Source organism: Biomphalaria glabrata, chromosome 4, assembly GCF_947242115.1.
Source record: "Biomphalaria glabrata chromosome 4, xgBioGlab47.1, whole genome shotgun sequence".
Taxonomy (NCBI): domain Eukaryota; kingdom Metazoa; phylum Mollusca; class Gastropoda; family Planorbidae; genus Biomphalaria; species Biomphalaria glabrata.
Window position 1 is genome coordinate 48,272,013 of NC_074714.1, and position 17,602 is coordinate 48,289,614.

General features: G+C 32.9%; 1 protein-coding gene across 3 annotated transcripts; it reads right to left on the reverse strand.

Moving 5' to 3' along the window:
* Nucleotides 1-2,981: 2,981 nt before the first annotated feature.
* LOC106079924 (TBC1 domain family member 22B-like) lies at nucleotides 2,982-17,318 on the reverse strand. 3 transcript variants are annotated; one of them, XM_056026990.1, is made up of 11 exons: nucleotides 17,055-17,318; nucleotides 15,342-15,395; nucleotides 13,876-14,126; nucleotides 13,176-13,385; nucleotides 12,798-12,868; nucleotides 12,576-12,704; nucleotides 10,636-10,701; nucleotides 7,726-7,846; nucleotides 7,389-7,571; nucleotides 6,429-6,652; nucleotides 2,982-5,655 (listed from the first exon to the last, which is right to left on the reverse strand). In XM_056026990.1, exons 1-11 carry the CDS (start codon nucleotides 17,129-17,131, stop codon nucleotides 5,521-5,523), a joined length of 1,521 nt encoding a protein of 506 aa, XP_055882965.1. In that variant the 5' UTR covers nucleotides 17,132-17,318; the 3' UTR covers nucleotides 2,982-5,520. The 3 variants fall into 3 exon arrangements, with proteins under 3 accessions (XP_055882965.1, XP_055882966.1, XP_055882967.1); XM_056026991.1 differs by lacking the exon at nucleotides 10,636-10,701 and adding an exon at nucleotides 11,888-11,953; XM_056026992.1 differs by having other exon boundaries at nucleotides 17,031-17,318.
* Between the last annotated feature and the right edge of the window lie 284 nt (nucleotides 17,319-17,602).

Genomic DNA, 17,602 nt, shown 5'->3' on the forward strand with positions numbered 1-17,602 from the left:
TTTAGTAACAAAAATCACAGAATTTGTTTTTATATCTGTTTCCAAAGAACCATGTAAATCAGCCAATCTGTTTCCAAAGAACCATGTAAATCAACCAATCTGTTTCCAAAGAACCATGTAAATCAGCCAATCTGTTACCAAAGAACCATGTTAATCAGCCAATCTGTTTCCAAAGAACCATGTTAATCAGCCAATCTGTTTCCAAAGAACCATGTTAATCAATCAATCTGTTTCCAAAGAACCATGTTAATCAATCAATCTGTTTCCAAAGAACCATGTAAATCAACCAATCTGTTTCCAAAGAACCATGTAAATCAACCAATCTGTTTCCAAAGAACCATGTAAATCAACCAATCTGTTTCCAAAGAACCATGTAAATCAACCAATCTGTTTCCAAAGAACCATGTAAATCAACCAATCTGTTTCCAAAGAACCATGTTAATCAATCAATCTGTTTCCAAAGAACCATGTTAATCAACCAATCTGTTTCCAAAGAACCATGTTAATCAATCAATCTGTTTCCAAAGAACCATGTAAATCAGCCAATCTGTTTCCAAAGAACCATGTAAATCAACCAATCTGTTTCCAAAGAACCATGTTAATCAATCAATCTGTTTCCAAAGAACCATGTTAATCAACCAATCTGTTTCCAAAGAACCATGTTAATCAATCAATCTGTTTCCAAAGAACCATGTAAATCAGCCAATCTGTTTCCAAAGAACCATGTAAATCAACCAATCTGTTTCCAAAGAACCATGTTAATCAATCAATCTGTTTCCAAAGAACCATGTAAATCAACCAATCTGTTTCCAAAGAACCATGTTAATCAACCAATCTGTTTCCAAAGAACCATGTTAATCAATCAATCTGTTTCCAAAGAACCATGTAAATCAACCAATCTGTTTCCAAAGAACCATGTTAATCAATCAATCTGTTTCCAAAGAACCATGTAAATCAACCAATCTGTTTCCAAAGAACCATGTTAATCAATCAATCTGTTTCCAAAGAACCATGTAAATCAACCAATCTGTTTCCAAAGAACCATGTTAATCAATCAATCTGTTTCCAAAGAACCATGTAAATCAACCAATCTGTTTCCAAAGAACCATGTAAATCAACCAATCTGTTTCCAAAGAACCATGTTAATCCACCAATCTGTTAAAGTTTTATTAGACATGTGATAGGTGACTGTCAAGTTCATTAAATATCACAATAGCATGGATTTTATGTGGTGTTTTTTTTGTTGCTAATTTAATAACCAGAAGGTAACCTTGTTAGACCAGCACTAGACAATGTATCCTCCTGGAGTTCTCAGAAAAACATAGAAGTTTAGAATTATCCCCCCCCCCTTTCCCTTTTTTTGTCGGACCAAAATGTAGAAAATCGAAAAAAAAAAAAAAGAATCTTTCAAAATATGTTAGGGCTTTCACTCTTTCTTCCATGGATTCATTCTTTGCTTTTCTTATATTCCTATTACTTTTTTTTATTCTTGTAAGAAAAAAACACTTTGTTTTAATTTTTAGGGGACAAGAATCTTCTGTTTTTAATTCTTTGAAATGTCCGCTGCTATCTTGAGCTAGCCTTGTGCATGACATCTTGTGTCTGCAATCCAGGGCATCAGTTTTGCACCATTTTGGATCGTCTTTTCATTGAAGAGGCCAGTGACATGAGAGTCAGAAAATTAAAACAGCCTGTGGGCCAGGTTGGGCATCATTGATATAAGACATCATAACAAAAGACGATAAAACAAGTTAATAGACAAAGAAGTCTATGTTTCTTTTTTTTTTATTGTGCCAATAATTTGTAGTCCCTAATTGAACAATATCAAGTACATCAGTGAACTCACACAGACTCACACGTTATCATACAAACATATCCAGACACTTCTGTGTACACATAGCACAGCCTTTGAGTGACAAGGACTATGTACAAAGTACTTCTATAAATAAGTCATTTCAACCATCAGAATAATAAAATACACATTTCTGGTTTTTGTACATATAGTGGGCCTATATGGGGGGGATAGTACGGGTTAGCAGTAGACAAGAGTAGACACAATGCCACATAAACATCTAGCTACATTAGAGAACAGCTGTAACTAGTGGAGTGGCCCTGTCTTTATTGGGATGACTATGAGAAGTAGAAAGGGAGTTCACAATATAACATCAGCAAGCCAATGAAAGGGGAATGGAGACAAACTAGACACAACACCAGTTAAGTTGGAACAACATTATTGCTCATAAGCAAAAGATCAGCATCGTGGTACAAGTGAAGATGATTCTGTTCTTACTATTTAATGCTACAACAAGGCTTAGGAAGATACAAACTACGCACTGTCTCATCCATAATCAACCATTTCCCAAACATGCGTGTGGTATGTCTAAGGTGGAACTGATCATATAGATATGTGTTTGCTACGTGGGAAATAACTAATCAAATGGAGACAAAGCATTTGTAACAACTGAACAACTATTTTGCAAAGAATTAATCAAAGGGATAAAATGAGTTTCTAAAGGTTGCTAATTAAAAAAATAAATAAAAAATGTTACAATAATAAATAAAAGTCTTAGTTTAAAAAGGTGCAAAACATTTATAATCTATTATGGAGAAAAATTCAATATTTAAAACATATTAGCTATAATACATTTTGTGCAATGGTCATACAGTTGGATAAACTACTTCCATAGTACATGTACAGCCTATAGAACAGAGATGGGGAATTGTTCAATCTGCATACAATTTTAGGGTGTGTACTAGTTCTGAAGTTTGAATACTACAACTAACAATTAGGGTGGGGGAAGGGGGGTGTGTATGACTCAGCTGCAACAAGTAACAGAATCCCCTTCATATTCAACCATTACAATAATCAAAGATTCAAAGGTTTAAGTTAAAATACTTTTTGAGTTCAATCAATTTTCCAAAGAAAAAAATTGTATGAATCATGCTATCTTTTGTTTTCAATGATAGTTACTGTTATTTAAAAAAAAAATTCCACCTAAAAGAAGCAAAAATGTTCAATTCAAAATGATTCTAATCAGATACACAACCAAACTATACATGTCACATTTCATAGACATTTTTTGCCCCCGCCCCCCTCCCCGACCTTATTTGAATGAAGAGAGTATCCCTAGCAGCACAGGTCCTGTCACAATGGGTACAAATGAGACAACGCGAAGAAGACGTCACATCAACAGTTAAAAAAAAAAAAGAACACACACTTGAATGGAAAAAACAAAACAAAACAATGAAATGATTGAAAACAAAGTCACATGATCTACTGAGTAATATACTCAAATGTGACTAATTATATCACCCATGCATGTGGAATAAAGGAACAAGGCCACTCAACAATGGTTCCTTTTCAAGTATGAAAACAAATATATTACAAAATAAGTTTCTTGTTTCATTGACCAAGTACAAGTGTCCTGTCAAATCAACATCATTTTTTGAAGGGTATCAGGTAGAGAAAATAACTTCATATCAATCAATAAATAAATTATATACTATAACACAATAATCTATAGCAAAATCTGATTGCAAATGACAACTTTTCTTCTTTAGAAATGTTTACTGTTTTTTTAGTACCACAACAGGATACTCCCAAACTACAAACACTATTTTATAGCCAAAACTACAAAAATAGTATTTTTTAGCCAAACACAAGCATAAAATACAGGAGACTAGAGTTGACATGGTTAAAGACATTCTCAGGGAATACATCTTATGTTTTAATAATAATTTTGAAAACAATTATAAAATAAGCAGACCTGCCTACCAAAAAAAGTCCAAATGTGTAACACTGATGATCAAAATGCGTCTTTTGGCACCAGAATGTGTAACACTTACGCGATCCAGTATTTTGTCATATATACATATATATATAATATTAGATGTCATGATTAGATCTACAATCTAAATGTAGATCAATAGAGATGATATCTAGACTAGATCTGGATCTATGTCTATATAATGAATATAATCTACTCTAGATCTGGGCTCAAGAGTGTTACCGATGCCGTGGATCTGCTACAAATGTAGGTCTACTCCAAACTTTCGTAGGCCTACCTTCATCTTTGATCTATTCTATACTAAGACTAAGAATCTAGTCTAGATCTAGACTAGATGGTAGTATATGTTATTGATCTAGATCTAGTCAATCTAAATTCTAAATCATACTATAACTAAATTGGATCTAGATCTAGATTGTAGAGTAATGTAGAGAATCATAGCGTAATGACTAGCTAGACTCTAGCTAGCTAGATCTATTCCTGTATAACAAGTTATCTAGATTCTAGATCTAGAATCCAGATCTAGATCTAGACTAGATATCTACAATGTCACTCAATGTGTTTTGAATCGATAGTGCTTCATTTTTTCTATACAAATGAATACGGGAATCAGGGATTTTTTTTTTTTTTTTTAACATTCGACTTTTTTTTAATGCACCAACATAATTAATTTCTACTAATGAACTTACAAAAAAAAAGTCACGTTGGTGTATCAGCTAACCGATGGTACCAACCTGGTACCAACCCGCAACTCCCTCACTCTCGCGTTCTTCATTTCTAGACTAAATCTAATTGCTATTAAGAACCAATCAACGTATAGATCTGGACACAATGTGTTCCCCCACCTTTTCGTACTGACGGTCATTTTTGAGAGATTTTGCTTAACGAATACGCATTTTGCGTAACGGTAGGCAGGTCTGAAATAAGTATTGCAAAAAAAAAAAAAAAAAAAAAAAACCACACACAATAGCTTGATTATTGTGTGATAAAAATAAAGATGAATTAACAGTGCTTTATTTTTATTAATGGCCTGGTCAGATCTTTCTATTTTTGTTACATTTATAGACTTTAAATTTATGAGAAATACTTCTGAGAAAAAAAATTACTAAAAACAAAACTCTTAAAATGAATGCTTCTGTATTGACCAAAGTTCTCATAGATCTAAAACAAATAACAATGATGAGATTTTAATTGTACACGACAAGTTGACAAGAAAAAAATATTTGGCAATAATGTTTTCAATTCAAATGCTTCCTAGACTCAATTATAATACTCTTGAAAGACATTCAAACAATGTTTCCAAATGCATAAAAGAAAAGATTAATAACATCAATATACTGTGATCCAGTATTGTATCAACACAATATTTGATCCTACTTTGAAAAATAAAAAACAAGGAAAAACCCAAACTAAAATAACCCCAGGTATACACATTGAAGTGTATTATAATACAACCATATGCACTGGCAACTTAACATCATTGCACATTATCTTTATCTAATGGTATGCATAATTGAAACAAAAAAAAATCCAAACATAACTGGGTTGTAACATCATTCACTCACAGGATAAACACAAAGTGTTTTACACCCTGCACCACGATCAAATGAAGATTTTCAAAAAACTCAACAAAAAAGTATATACATGAAAGGTTTCTGGAGTATGCCTCACACACATACACATATCATTTGCCCTATAACTAACTCTACACAACAGCAACAGGGGTCAAAGGTCAAGATTTGAGCAAAAGATGCCTAGGTGCATCAGCAAACATGTACTTGAGCTTGTAGGCCTCGGCTAGCAGCTCGCTGATCTCTTTATCCTTCCAGTGGAGAGTGGGCAGGTTCTGGAGTAACATCAGTATTCCCTGTGAAGAACAACATTAAGATTTTTTTTACAGACAATAAACTACAGACAAATGAGACCAAGGAAGCGGAAGGACCCCCAGTGTTGTTTTTTCTAATTGTATTTGGGTGAATTTACTAAAGTTTAATGTTACTATTGTCAAGCAAACTAGCTAAGTAGGTCAGTAAAGATTTCTGGACCCTGACAGCCAGCAGAAACAAATATTCCGAAGAATCTTTGGATATTGGGTCAAGAATCACTGTACTGACTTTCTAGAAAGGTCTTTGAAAAGGACAATAAAAGAGAGAGCCAGATATTGGGGTTCATTATTCAATGTTAGTTCATTAGAGGTTCATTGTAGTTCACTATTCATTACAAAAGGTTATACTGTCAGTAAGCTACATTATTGCATTAAGTTATAGGAGTGTAATTTTTCACTGTAGAATTTTTTATATACACTTATTTTCTGTGATTGAGTTTGAAGGCATTAACCATTAATCGATATAAACTTCAATCTAAACATGATGTTACTTCAATGAATTCTTTAAAAATCTCACAAGCATGTGTGTTGCATTTGAAAGACAATAACATTTCAATAAATATATTTCAAATCTCAAAACAAACAATTAAATAAAACAAAACAACTTAAAATGATTTTTTTTTCATATAGAAAACATGCCCTAACCCTAATCACACCACTACAACAAAATTTTAGCAACCATGAATCCATTTTTTTTTCTGTTCTGGGTAAAATATATATTAAGAAATATTTTAAAATGACAATCTAATCTTTACCTGGAAATCTTGTTCTCTGAGTGCATCTTCTGAAAACCTTTTAAGAAATGCAGCACAGACATACAGATGAAAATCTGCAAATCCATTTATCTCTGACTGGTATGTGTCCCAGAGCCTGATAGTACATCTTAATGGTATCTCTCGCATGAGCAAGTTGTTCATCCACCTAAAGGAGAACTGTAAAAACTCCACGCCTTGACGCTCCAAGTGATGAAATAATGGGGCTGGAAAATGAAAGACATTTCATGGAACTAATATGAAGACTAAACCACGTAAAAAATGTGGACAATTTTAAAAAATTGAAGGGGGGGGGGTATCTGACAAATGTCTAAATATTTTATTAAGTGTTCTTTATAAGTATAATAAGACCAGCCGCAATGTATGCGTGAGACCTGGACACTAACAAAGACAACCGAAAATCTACTAAATACTTGGGAAAAAAAAATTCTTAGGAAAATCTATGGTGCAATATAAGATGAAACAGGGTGGAGGACATGCACTAACCATGTGAAATATCAATTGCAATAAGATCCACAGATAGTGACAGAAATTAAAAAAAAACAGACTATGTTGGGCAGGTCACCTTGAAAGAATATCAAAGAACAGAGGAGTGAAAATTGTATACAGGCAAATACCAAAAGGCAGACAACCCAAAGGCAGACAACCCAAAGGCAGACCTCGAATGCGATGGATTGATGATGTGGAGGCAGATCTACAACAGCTTGGGGTTAGGGCGTGGAGACGAAAGGCCCAGGAGAGATCTGAATGGAGGGATGTGTTGAAGCAGGCCAGAGCCGTCCACGGGCTGTAGTGCCACTGGGATGGTAGATATAAGATAATTTTTCTTTAAAGATATTTTTTAAAAATGTTTGTAATATTCCCTTTTCAAAATATTTGTTGGGTAAAAAAAACAACAACCAAAAAAACAAGACATTTTCCCCCCACTCTAAATGTTCATACCATCAATGCGTTTGATAAGTTCTCTCAAGGCATTGACTTTCATCTGAATACCAGGCTGAGCAAAAGTATAATTATCCTGGATACCATCCAGAAGTTTGGACATGCACCAGAAACTGTCTGCCTCAATCAAATCTCTGGTACTTTGAGGTAACTCTGTCAGATCACAGTTCTCTACCTCAATATCTAGGTAAATGTAAAAACAAAGAAAAATTATTTTAAAAAGCTCTATTGAAAGCCAAAACTTAAGATAGTAGGTTTTGTTTTATAATATAAATGTGCTTTATACTTATTTTATATTATCATTATTATTATAGCTAAATATTTAAAGCAAAATTACCATTTTCAATGTATTCTGAAAGGAAAACTACGAAAAATGGGGTCACCAGATCATTGATGCCCTGCACATAGCCACTGGCTGGATGCCTTATGGCCCAGATATACAGTATCCGCTCAAATATCTGAAAATTGCATTAAAAAAAGTTTTCATATAACTGTATTTCATAGGCCGATATTACATTGAACCAACAATTTATTAAATTTATCCAATCAAAATACATTTTTAAACTAAGTGGCAGTGTAACACTACAAAAAAAGTAAGGGTTTTTCAAATGGTTGCCAACATGATTTGAAGACCTTAGCTAAAATATACACATTTAAAATCTTATCTGTAGGTATTCAATTGAGACCTCAAAGACTTAAAGAGAAAAACCATACTATTGATCTGAGTTGTTCAAATAGTGACCATTATTAACAAAATAATATCAATGTCTGCAGACTAAAAATCAGTTTTCCAATTAAAAAGAAAAAATTGAATAAAACAATAGGTAATTACTGTTTACTTTTTTAAAACATTAAACATCTTCTTGAAGTATAAATCTATGGCCATATTACAAGATCTCCAGGGCTCGCAAAGACCTTCCTTCAGGGAACAGTACCAGGAAAAAGAGGAAGAGGCAGATAGAGAAAGTGATGGGAGGACAACATAAAAGAATGCCATCGAATGAATGAGGTTCTAACTAAGGCAAAAGACAGAGAGGAATGGAGAAGACGGTCCACGAATCTCAGATAGTGCCCCAACAGTCCAACAGACTAAGGGATAGGTAAAGGTAAGGAAGTGATTTGTAGCAGACATTTTAACTGGAACATTGCTGTACAATTCTATTTGGATTGTAGTTATAATTGAGTTTTGCTGATGTTTAGCAGGCCACCATCACAAATGTACAATTAAGCCAAAATGTGTGACTGAATGTAGATTGTTAGGCCATTTAATATTGTGATAATGGACTCCAATTGCTAGCAGTGAACAAGTAGGAAGTGATTGACTGTATTGTCTGGCAAATAGTTAGGCCAACAGTATACAACCATAAAGGGCTTAAGGGGAGGATAAACCAGGATTGGTATCATCAATAATTCTAGGCTGACTGTAACAGGTGGCCAAGACAAACAAACAGTGGAATGTTTGGGGAAAAAAATGCAACTGAGGAATGTGTATATGTGTTATATATATCTATAAATATAAAATATTCAACATTTAAAGAAAGTGAAATGGGTTAAAATAATAACTTAAACCTTGTTCTTAGATAATTTCTTCACTCACTTTAAAAAAACAACTTTTCACTTAACTTTCTCCATTACCAACAAAACATTTTTGTTAACAACTTGATACATATATAACATAATCACATATATATAGCATAGTCAGAACTATTATATCTGCCTGAACAACATGGCAATAAGAAAAGGAGAAATATTGATTATATACTGACCAAATTAATTTCACAGAAATTGAAGTACAACATTAAAGCATCAGGAGTTATTCTTATAAATACAACTTATCCTTTCAGTAAATATAACTTAGTGTTTCAGTAAAGAGGTCAAAATTGTGAGAGTTGACAATAAAGTTAAATGAGACTCATTTAGTCAGTTGGCAACCATAAAATATTAGCCTAAAAAAATGAAGTAATTAATAGCACTTAATAATCAATATATTTTCAATCTTTTATTGATCAGTAACTAGCAAAATCCTAAGATATTATGGAGAAAATGAAATATGGAGAAACAGTCCAATAAAACAATCATGCAATCAGTGGGTCTTTAATGAAAAAAAAATTTAATTAAAATTAATGGATTCATATTATGTTATAACATATCATGCAATTATCAGTTTCTTTAGATGTTATTTCAATATATATCTAGTTAAAAATTTCTTGGCAAGTGGCTCATTATAACAAGTTTTACCCAGACTTATAAAAAAATAAGCAATAAGCTGACCAAGGCAACAACTAGCTCCTATAATTAAAGCATATTACAAAGGTAACATTTAAGATTTTTTTTTGTAATTTTAGAGTATGTTTTTTGCAGTGTACTAGAGTGATATCTACAATTCATGCATCTTAGTTCTCATATTGGCCAAAAAAAGAACCAGGGTTATTTAAATAACGATCATCAAACATTAGAATGGATACATGTTGTGTCACAGGATACATCTCTTTAACAGTACACACTGAAACTGAACATAATTATCATAAACTATCTATCGATAAGAAATGATTAAGAAAGAACATTTAAGAACATTTAACACTTCAGAATTCAAAACTAATTCTTTTTCTTACTAATTAGAACAAGATATCAGAAGTACAGCTCATGTTAATCTACCATAAAATACATTAGTGCTCAATACTGAAATTACTGTGTATATATTTGTGTGTGTTATTTTCTAGCATTTCAAACATTCGACTATATAAGACGCATGTTCTCTTAAAACTGAGATTTAACACATGTAGATCTAGCTAGCATGTATAAAATCAATTTAGCAAATATGTGTTAATCAATTAACCTTAACACAGCTTAAGAAAGACAAGAATATAGAACATTCAAGGTAAGCATATATACATGAAAAAGGTGAGGGGGGGGGGGATAGACAACTTTATTACCAGCCAACATGAGCCAGGTATTGATCCATTTTCTAATTACTTAAATGCATATTTAACCATCCCCCAGATTAAAAATGTAGCTTACAAATCAATCAAGCACTTAACAGGCATTATAATAATCCAGAATAGTAGTAAGATCTTCACTTTTTTTAAATTTTTGTTTAAACATTTACCACAAAGATTTTTTTTTATAATTTAAAAGATAATCATTCAACCACTTCACTATTTGTGTAACACAAGAACATTGAACAAGACAAATAGTATGAATAAATAGATTGGGCTGCAGTAGGAGAGCCTTTTGGATCAGTACTTACTTCCTGCACTGCTTTCTCTTGAAACAAATGTGCTAGAGTGGTCATACGAGGTATATCTTTTAGTATCTGTAGAAACACAAGTTATTTGTCGGAGCTAACGCTAGTTTATTTGACATTTATTGTTAAAGCACATGATCATAAGCCAAAAAGGCCAGTCTGCCCCATCCTCCCAGGGCCCATATTTTAGGCATTTAGGTCCGATCAGCAGCTAGTGGTCTGCAGAAAAAAAAAAAAAGAGCATCGATTTTTTTCCCAAGACGCAACTGATCACAACTCCTCCTAAGAGCAGCTAATCTGTTTGAAACAATGAGACAACCAGTCAAATTTTAGACCTAACTCCTTTTAAAAAGTTTCAAGCCCATAAAAAGCAAGCATGTATTATATAACTGTTAGCAGTCAGAGGATATATGAAAAGAATGCAAGCAGATTTGAAGATCATGTCTTAGAATTTAGAAACAGCCACAACCATGTTAAAAAAGCAAGACAAAGAACCATCATTATCCATTGAAAGGTTAATATAAAGCAGTCTCAGCAAGCATGAATCTGGTGTGGTAGAGAATGAGCCACTTGCATTATCACTTTATAGAGTTCAGCAAATCTAAAAAAAAAATTGTTTTGGACTCAGAATATGAACAAAAGTGAAAAATGTTTTTCTAACAATTGGAGATGAAAGCCACTTTTTTAAATGAAGGTGAAAACTAGTGATTATATGGTCAAAGAATAAAAACAAGGATTGAATATACAAGTGTTACAATTATATATCGTGATTTGGTGAAGGCACTGAAAGAGGGTAAGAACTATTATAAAAATAACAAACGTTCAGCATGCCACAGTCTATTTTATGTAAACACATATGTCTATGACAGCTGGCAAGATAGTAGTGATACATGCATTTGTTTTCCTTTTTTTTTTGTTGTCATGTAGTAACAGTTGGACTTAACACCATTAGCACAAATAAAGCATATAGCCACAAAAACAGTACACAAAAACTAACAACAACCTTTAGGTCAATACAATGACACAAGCAATAGATGAGTTATATGAGAAACATTAAAACTGTTATATGAAAACAAGTGGCTCTTAGGATAACTGGTAAACAGATTATTTCAACTGATTCCCATGCAAAGACAGTTGGAAGCAGACGGTCAGAACTTAAAAAAAAACATACATCGGCACAAAAAAAGACTTTGGAGAAAAAAATAAAAAGAAACAATAAAACCCAATAATTGCATCAAGGGCAACGCCTACTCACGTCCTGAACGACTAGCTGCTGAAAAATGGGGATTAGAGGATTCATGCGGGGGATGTCAATGTGGATCTGAAATAGAAACACTTCAAGCTTCAGAGAGCTATCATTTCATCAATATTTGCAGTGGTGGATTCATACAGTAGATAACCTTTTTTTCTTCCTATTTCAGCATAATGAGTATAGACTTATTAAAATAAATGAGCAATATAAAAAAAAATATATGTGTTCTGATTGATAATGAAATACTATGATATAATATGACTAATAACATGTTTTTACAGTGGAATGCTCAAACTTAATACACTTCTCAGAAGGATGAGACTGTATGAGTTCTTAGCAGTGCATCTTTGGACTCATTTGATGATTTTTGTTAAACCCACTAGACCAAAGCCACTTAAAACTTTTTTCAAACATCTATTGTTAAGTTACACTGTAAGATACAAACTGGGATGAACTACAGAAGATTTCTGCTATTTATATGTTATTAATTATTAGTTGTTTTTTTAAGCAATCTAAATATTACTGACATCATAACTCCTAAAACTGACAACATTTAAATTCATGAAGTATCTGCTTATATTTGCTTATTCTCATTTAGAAAAAGAAGGTAATGTAATGTAATCATATCATTTTCAACCATTTAAGATCATTCACTACTTAACTAAGAACAAAAGATGGTCTACAAAAATACCTGTCTAAAGGTTTCTTCGTGCAGGTCCTGATAACGAGTCTCATAGTACTGGTCAATATAACCAAAATACTCCTTACGTTTCCGTTCCAGTGTCTCCTGTCTTCTATCTGCTGCAGTTGGCAAGTAACCCTTAGAGTTAGACATTGGATGTTGAAAGATAACGGTGACACAATTAACACCTATTTTCAAACATATGATGAATTAACTATACTATAAACTCACTGACAAAATTTTCCATGCTGTAGGTCGAACAGCTTTGGGTATCCCTGACCAACAAAGCTGTCTAAGATCACCTAATCAAAAACAAAAAATTAATTCTGAAAACTAATGAAATTAGCACATTTTAAAATCAAAGTTGAATACACTAATTTAATTTGATCTTTTGTACAACAGTCAACAGAAAAGGCCAGTTACTAAGAGTAAATTAAATACTAAGACCAATAGAACTTCTTATCATGACAAATACTAAGATAAAAGTTATTTACCATAACAAATCATACCAAGACAAATCTACTTATCATGATTAATCATACTAAGACAAAAACAACTTATCATGACAAGTCAGTGAGACAGATGAACATCTCAATTACCCTCACTTACTCAAATCCAAAGATGGCTCAGCAAACAGAGCTTTGAATTTATCAATTTTGGTGGCTTCCCTGTCTGGGGCTGTGTTTGTGACATATCTTATGGAGGTCATTTTGGGTGGCTGGTATCCTCCACTGTTCAGTCTCACACCCAGCCCAGGTCCTCCATGATAATGATGAGGATGATGATGGTTAGAGTTGTAAGACTGAGGAGAATTCAGTCCTGCAATTAATTCAGATTATAAAATATTTTTACTAAGAAAATAGCACTAATGAGATCAAGAAATGGTTTTTACTTATTTTTTTACTCCATTAAGTGTTTATGTTTTTAACAAAGTAAGGGGTTTTCAGTCAACATTGTCTTTTAGACCATGTAGACCCCCCCCCCCCCCCCCCCCATTCCCGAGAGATTTAGGTTTTGATGAACAAAAGTGTACTTTGTTATTTATTAAAAGTTTAATAATTACTATCCTATACTTTTCACATCAAATGCAATTTATATAAATTAATTATTAATGGGTGAAATTGTCAATGACAAGACAATGAACCTATTAGAAATTAGAAATACAAACTACTTTTATTTAGGTTACAAAAATTTAGAAAGATAATTTTTTTTTTTTAAAAGTTAAAATCTTTCTCAAAGGTTTGTATGCAAGAATTGTTTTTAAAAACAATGCAAAAAAAAAAAAAAAAAAAAAAAGGGAAACGCTAACCTTTATTATTAGATGCTGCGTTGTCTTCTAGTTGCTGCTTTTGTAATGAGTTAGCTTTCTTGCTGTGATTGTCAAGGACAACTTTGGCAGACGTGTGAACATCTTTCAGTGACAATTTCAAATTTGCCATCTGAATGAGGTCATCATCCCCATCATCCCAGGCGTCGGAGGTTTTATTTTCAAATTCATGAAAAGCATCCTTTTTGTTGTGCTTGGCCTTCTCATCTTTTTTTATCTGACGTCCAGACGGCCTGCGTTGTGTTTCAATGAGTAATACAATTTATCAGTTCTCTTTTGCACATATTTACTCAATTAGTACAATGAATATCATATATATGCAATAACATATGGTGAACAAAAAAACAACTAATATTCTATGATAACTCATTTTTGCTTATACCTGAACAGTTGACTTAAGTTAGCCTACTGCTTTAAAATAGTATACTCAAAAGAAACAAAGTGCCTGGCTCTGAGAGTCTTCCAGCAGAAGTCTTTAAATGGGTGCTGCACATCTCCCAAACCTCTTCACTTTATGCAGGGATAAATGTACCATTCCGCCACCATATCCCTGTACAGAGTGACAAGTCCAACTGTTCTAATTATTGTGTCATTTCAGTACCAGAAAAAATCATTGCCAGAATACTCCTTGACTCACTGACCAGCTCCATGGTAAGCGATGTGCTCTCTGAAAGTCAATGTGGTTTTCTAGTTGGCAGAGGCAAATTGGACATTTTCGTTACGCGACAAATGCAATAAACAATACAGAGAACAGAACATAGACCTGTACACTGCTGTTATTGATTTTACCAAAGCTTTTTACACAGTGAGTTGCGATAGCTTGAGGAGGATCTTATCCCGGCTCAGTTGCCCTCCAAGATTTATCTCAATCCTCAAACAACTGCAGGCTGGTCAAAAAGGTTAAATCAGGTACAATATTCATTTTTGTGTAGAGAATGACATGAAGAAGTGGTGTGTTTGCTCCAACACTCTTCATTTTATTCGTTGGAGTAATGATCAATAAACTATTAAACTGAGGTGATGTCTGTACGAGGGCATCTCTACATTTCTAATATAAAACTCAATCGTCCAGACAATATCAAAATACAAGTTAATTTCTCCCTAGGCTGTACGCAGCACTAAAAATAAATGTGCAATATGAAGTTTTAAAAAATATAGTTCAATGAAAAATGCAGGAACCTCGTCACATTTGTTTTTACACTATATTCCTCAAACCTAAAAATATAATAATAATAATAATATTAATAATCTTTATTGTCTGTAAGGAAATTTGTCTTACAATTTGTGCATTACACCAAACAAAACATTATAACTATAAAAAAACAAAATGTACATTCACACCAGACTCACTCATAATTTACATGTAAAAAGTTTATATCCAGAAAGTTTCTATTTAATGATTTGAGTGCCAGGGGAACAAAATATATGGTAAAAAGATAATTGCTTACATGTTAATATTCGACTGCGGAGGGGGGTGCTGTGCTCCATACACTGGCTTGATGCTAAAAATAAAATATTTTTTCATTGCTTAAATGTATACACACCTATAAATAGAAAAGTTTCTTTCTCTATATAAGATAAGATGCCTTTAATTGTTTAAACCAAAAATGTTAAAAAAAAGGTTGTGTAGAATTTTAGGATTTTTAAGGAAGCATTAGTATCATTTAGTTTTGAAGGTCTAGATAATTTATCTATTTAGTTAATTTAGTCTAAAAATGTTTTTATTTAAATAATATAAGTGGACAGAGGTGAGATGATCTACCTAGACACTGAGTGATTCTATATTTAATGTAAACAATTTATATCTTTGCTAATATATTTATAGACCTGATAGATCTACTCATGGGTGTAGCGGGGGGGGGGGGGGGGGGTGTCCAGGGTTCAAATCCCCCCCCACAGGGGAGGGGGGTGGAATTTTGTGACTGGTTTTTTGCTTTAATTTTCTTAATTGTAAAAGGGATTTTAATGTTAATCCATCAATTGCCCCAGCACAACTAAGGGTTTAAATTTAAACCCACCTCCAGGGTGTTTTCAGTTTAAAACTCCCCTCAAGATAATTTGGACGATAAAACTCCTCTTTCCGATAAAAAAAAAAAGTAAAGCAAACTACAATCAACGAATTCCATGAGTGTAGCCAAGAAGAGGCATTTTGAAGTTAACCCTCTTCCTTCCAACAAATATGAAAAGCAAAGCTAAATATAATAAATTTAATGAGCGTAGTATTCAGTGGATACCAGAACATATAAAACTAGAAGGAAATGAGAAGGCTGACACACTTGCCAACAGTGGGAGAACAAACTCACAATTAAACATCGCCCTCTATCCAGAAGAAATGAAGAAACTAATAGTAAATAAAATAAATGAGAAATCGACAAGCTCTCATTCGAAACACAAGAAAGATGATGCCTATTATAAGATCAACGTCTAATCTTTTGACTCAGGACCGGACACAACAGAATGAGACAACATATAATATATCATATTATGTACTGAAAGTTCAAAATTGGAACCAGTGAAATCTGCCCATGTAAAATGTCACCAGAGAATGCTGACCATGTCCTCCAAAACTGCTCTCTTTACCAAGAAGCCTGTACAAGACACTGGCCCTCAAAACACCAAAATATAAAGAAAACTATATGGAGAGCTCCCTGATTCGGAAACCACTGCGCAGTTCATCTCATATAATATTATATTGGCCTAGTCATCTGAATGCTAAAACATAAAAATGAGAATGAAGAAGAAATGTCACAAGGGCAAAGCCAAAACGGTTTTGCGGTTGCTCCCATATATTTAGATCTGATTTCTATTCTATCTATAACTATAGTATCTTTATAATCTTAGAGTATCTGTACTATATTATTATTTATATAGACCATAGAAGACTATAGAGTAGAGAGTATAGACTATACTATAGGCACTATAGCCTAAGCCTTAGCCTACGGCCTAAGGGGAGTATAGACAGACAAAAGGGGGGGGGGGAAGAATTGTGCCTTTGCCCATGGATCTTGATCTAGAGATCTACTAACTTAGTAATTATTCATATGGACATATATTTATGTAGATCAAGACCTATAAACGTATATTTATTAGATATAGTATATAGATCTATATAAAAAAATGCCTTAAAAAGCATTTACTTTTATTATGATTTATTATCGTACCTTCCGGGTACTGAAGAATTCTTCTTCCAAAAACCTGCTTTATTCTCTCTTGAAGACCCAGAACTCAATGATGCCATTGATTAATTAAATTGAATTTAAAGCTCCCCAATTATTAAAGAAAAAAAGGGGAAATCCATAAGTTTACAATGGCTAATAGATCTTCTAAAAATCTAAATTATATTTTCTATGTTAATAGATCTATATAATACTTTATAGGGGATGGTAGCACTACAAATTCATTTTGTTGACAACATGGCCGGTGGTTGAATACGCATGACCCGTGACCTTTGTGAACTTAATGTAAACAAAAAAGTTTTGTAGATATTTTTTAAAATGTGGTTGTTATGAAAGAAAAGCTATTCAATTTATTAGCAATAATATGAAAAAAATATCATTGAAATTATGCATTTTCTTTAACTTTCATAATAGAATGCAAAAAGATATATTTGATTTAACATTTAACAACAAATGATCCCCACATTTGTTCAAACATGCCAAATTGGCCCAAATATAAAATGGTGAAAAAAAAGTCAATAAATTTATATAAT

Excerpts from the sequence above, each read along its gene's own strand:
- LOC106079924 (XM_056026990.1), bottom strand. The coding sequence starts at position 17,131 with ATGGCATCATTGAGTTCTGGGTCTTCAAGAGAGAATAAAGCAGGTTTT. Across the intron at positions 14,127-15,341 it reads CCGCAGTCGAATATTAACAT|GCCGTCTGGACGTCAGATAA; the intron begins GTAAGCAATTAT and ends AACACAACGCAG. Across the intron at positions 7,572-7,725 it reads TTCAGAATACATTGAAAATG|ATATTGAGGTAGAGAACTGT; the intron begins GTAATTTTGCTT and ends ACATTTACCTAG.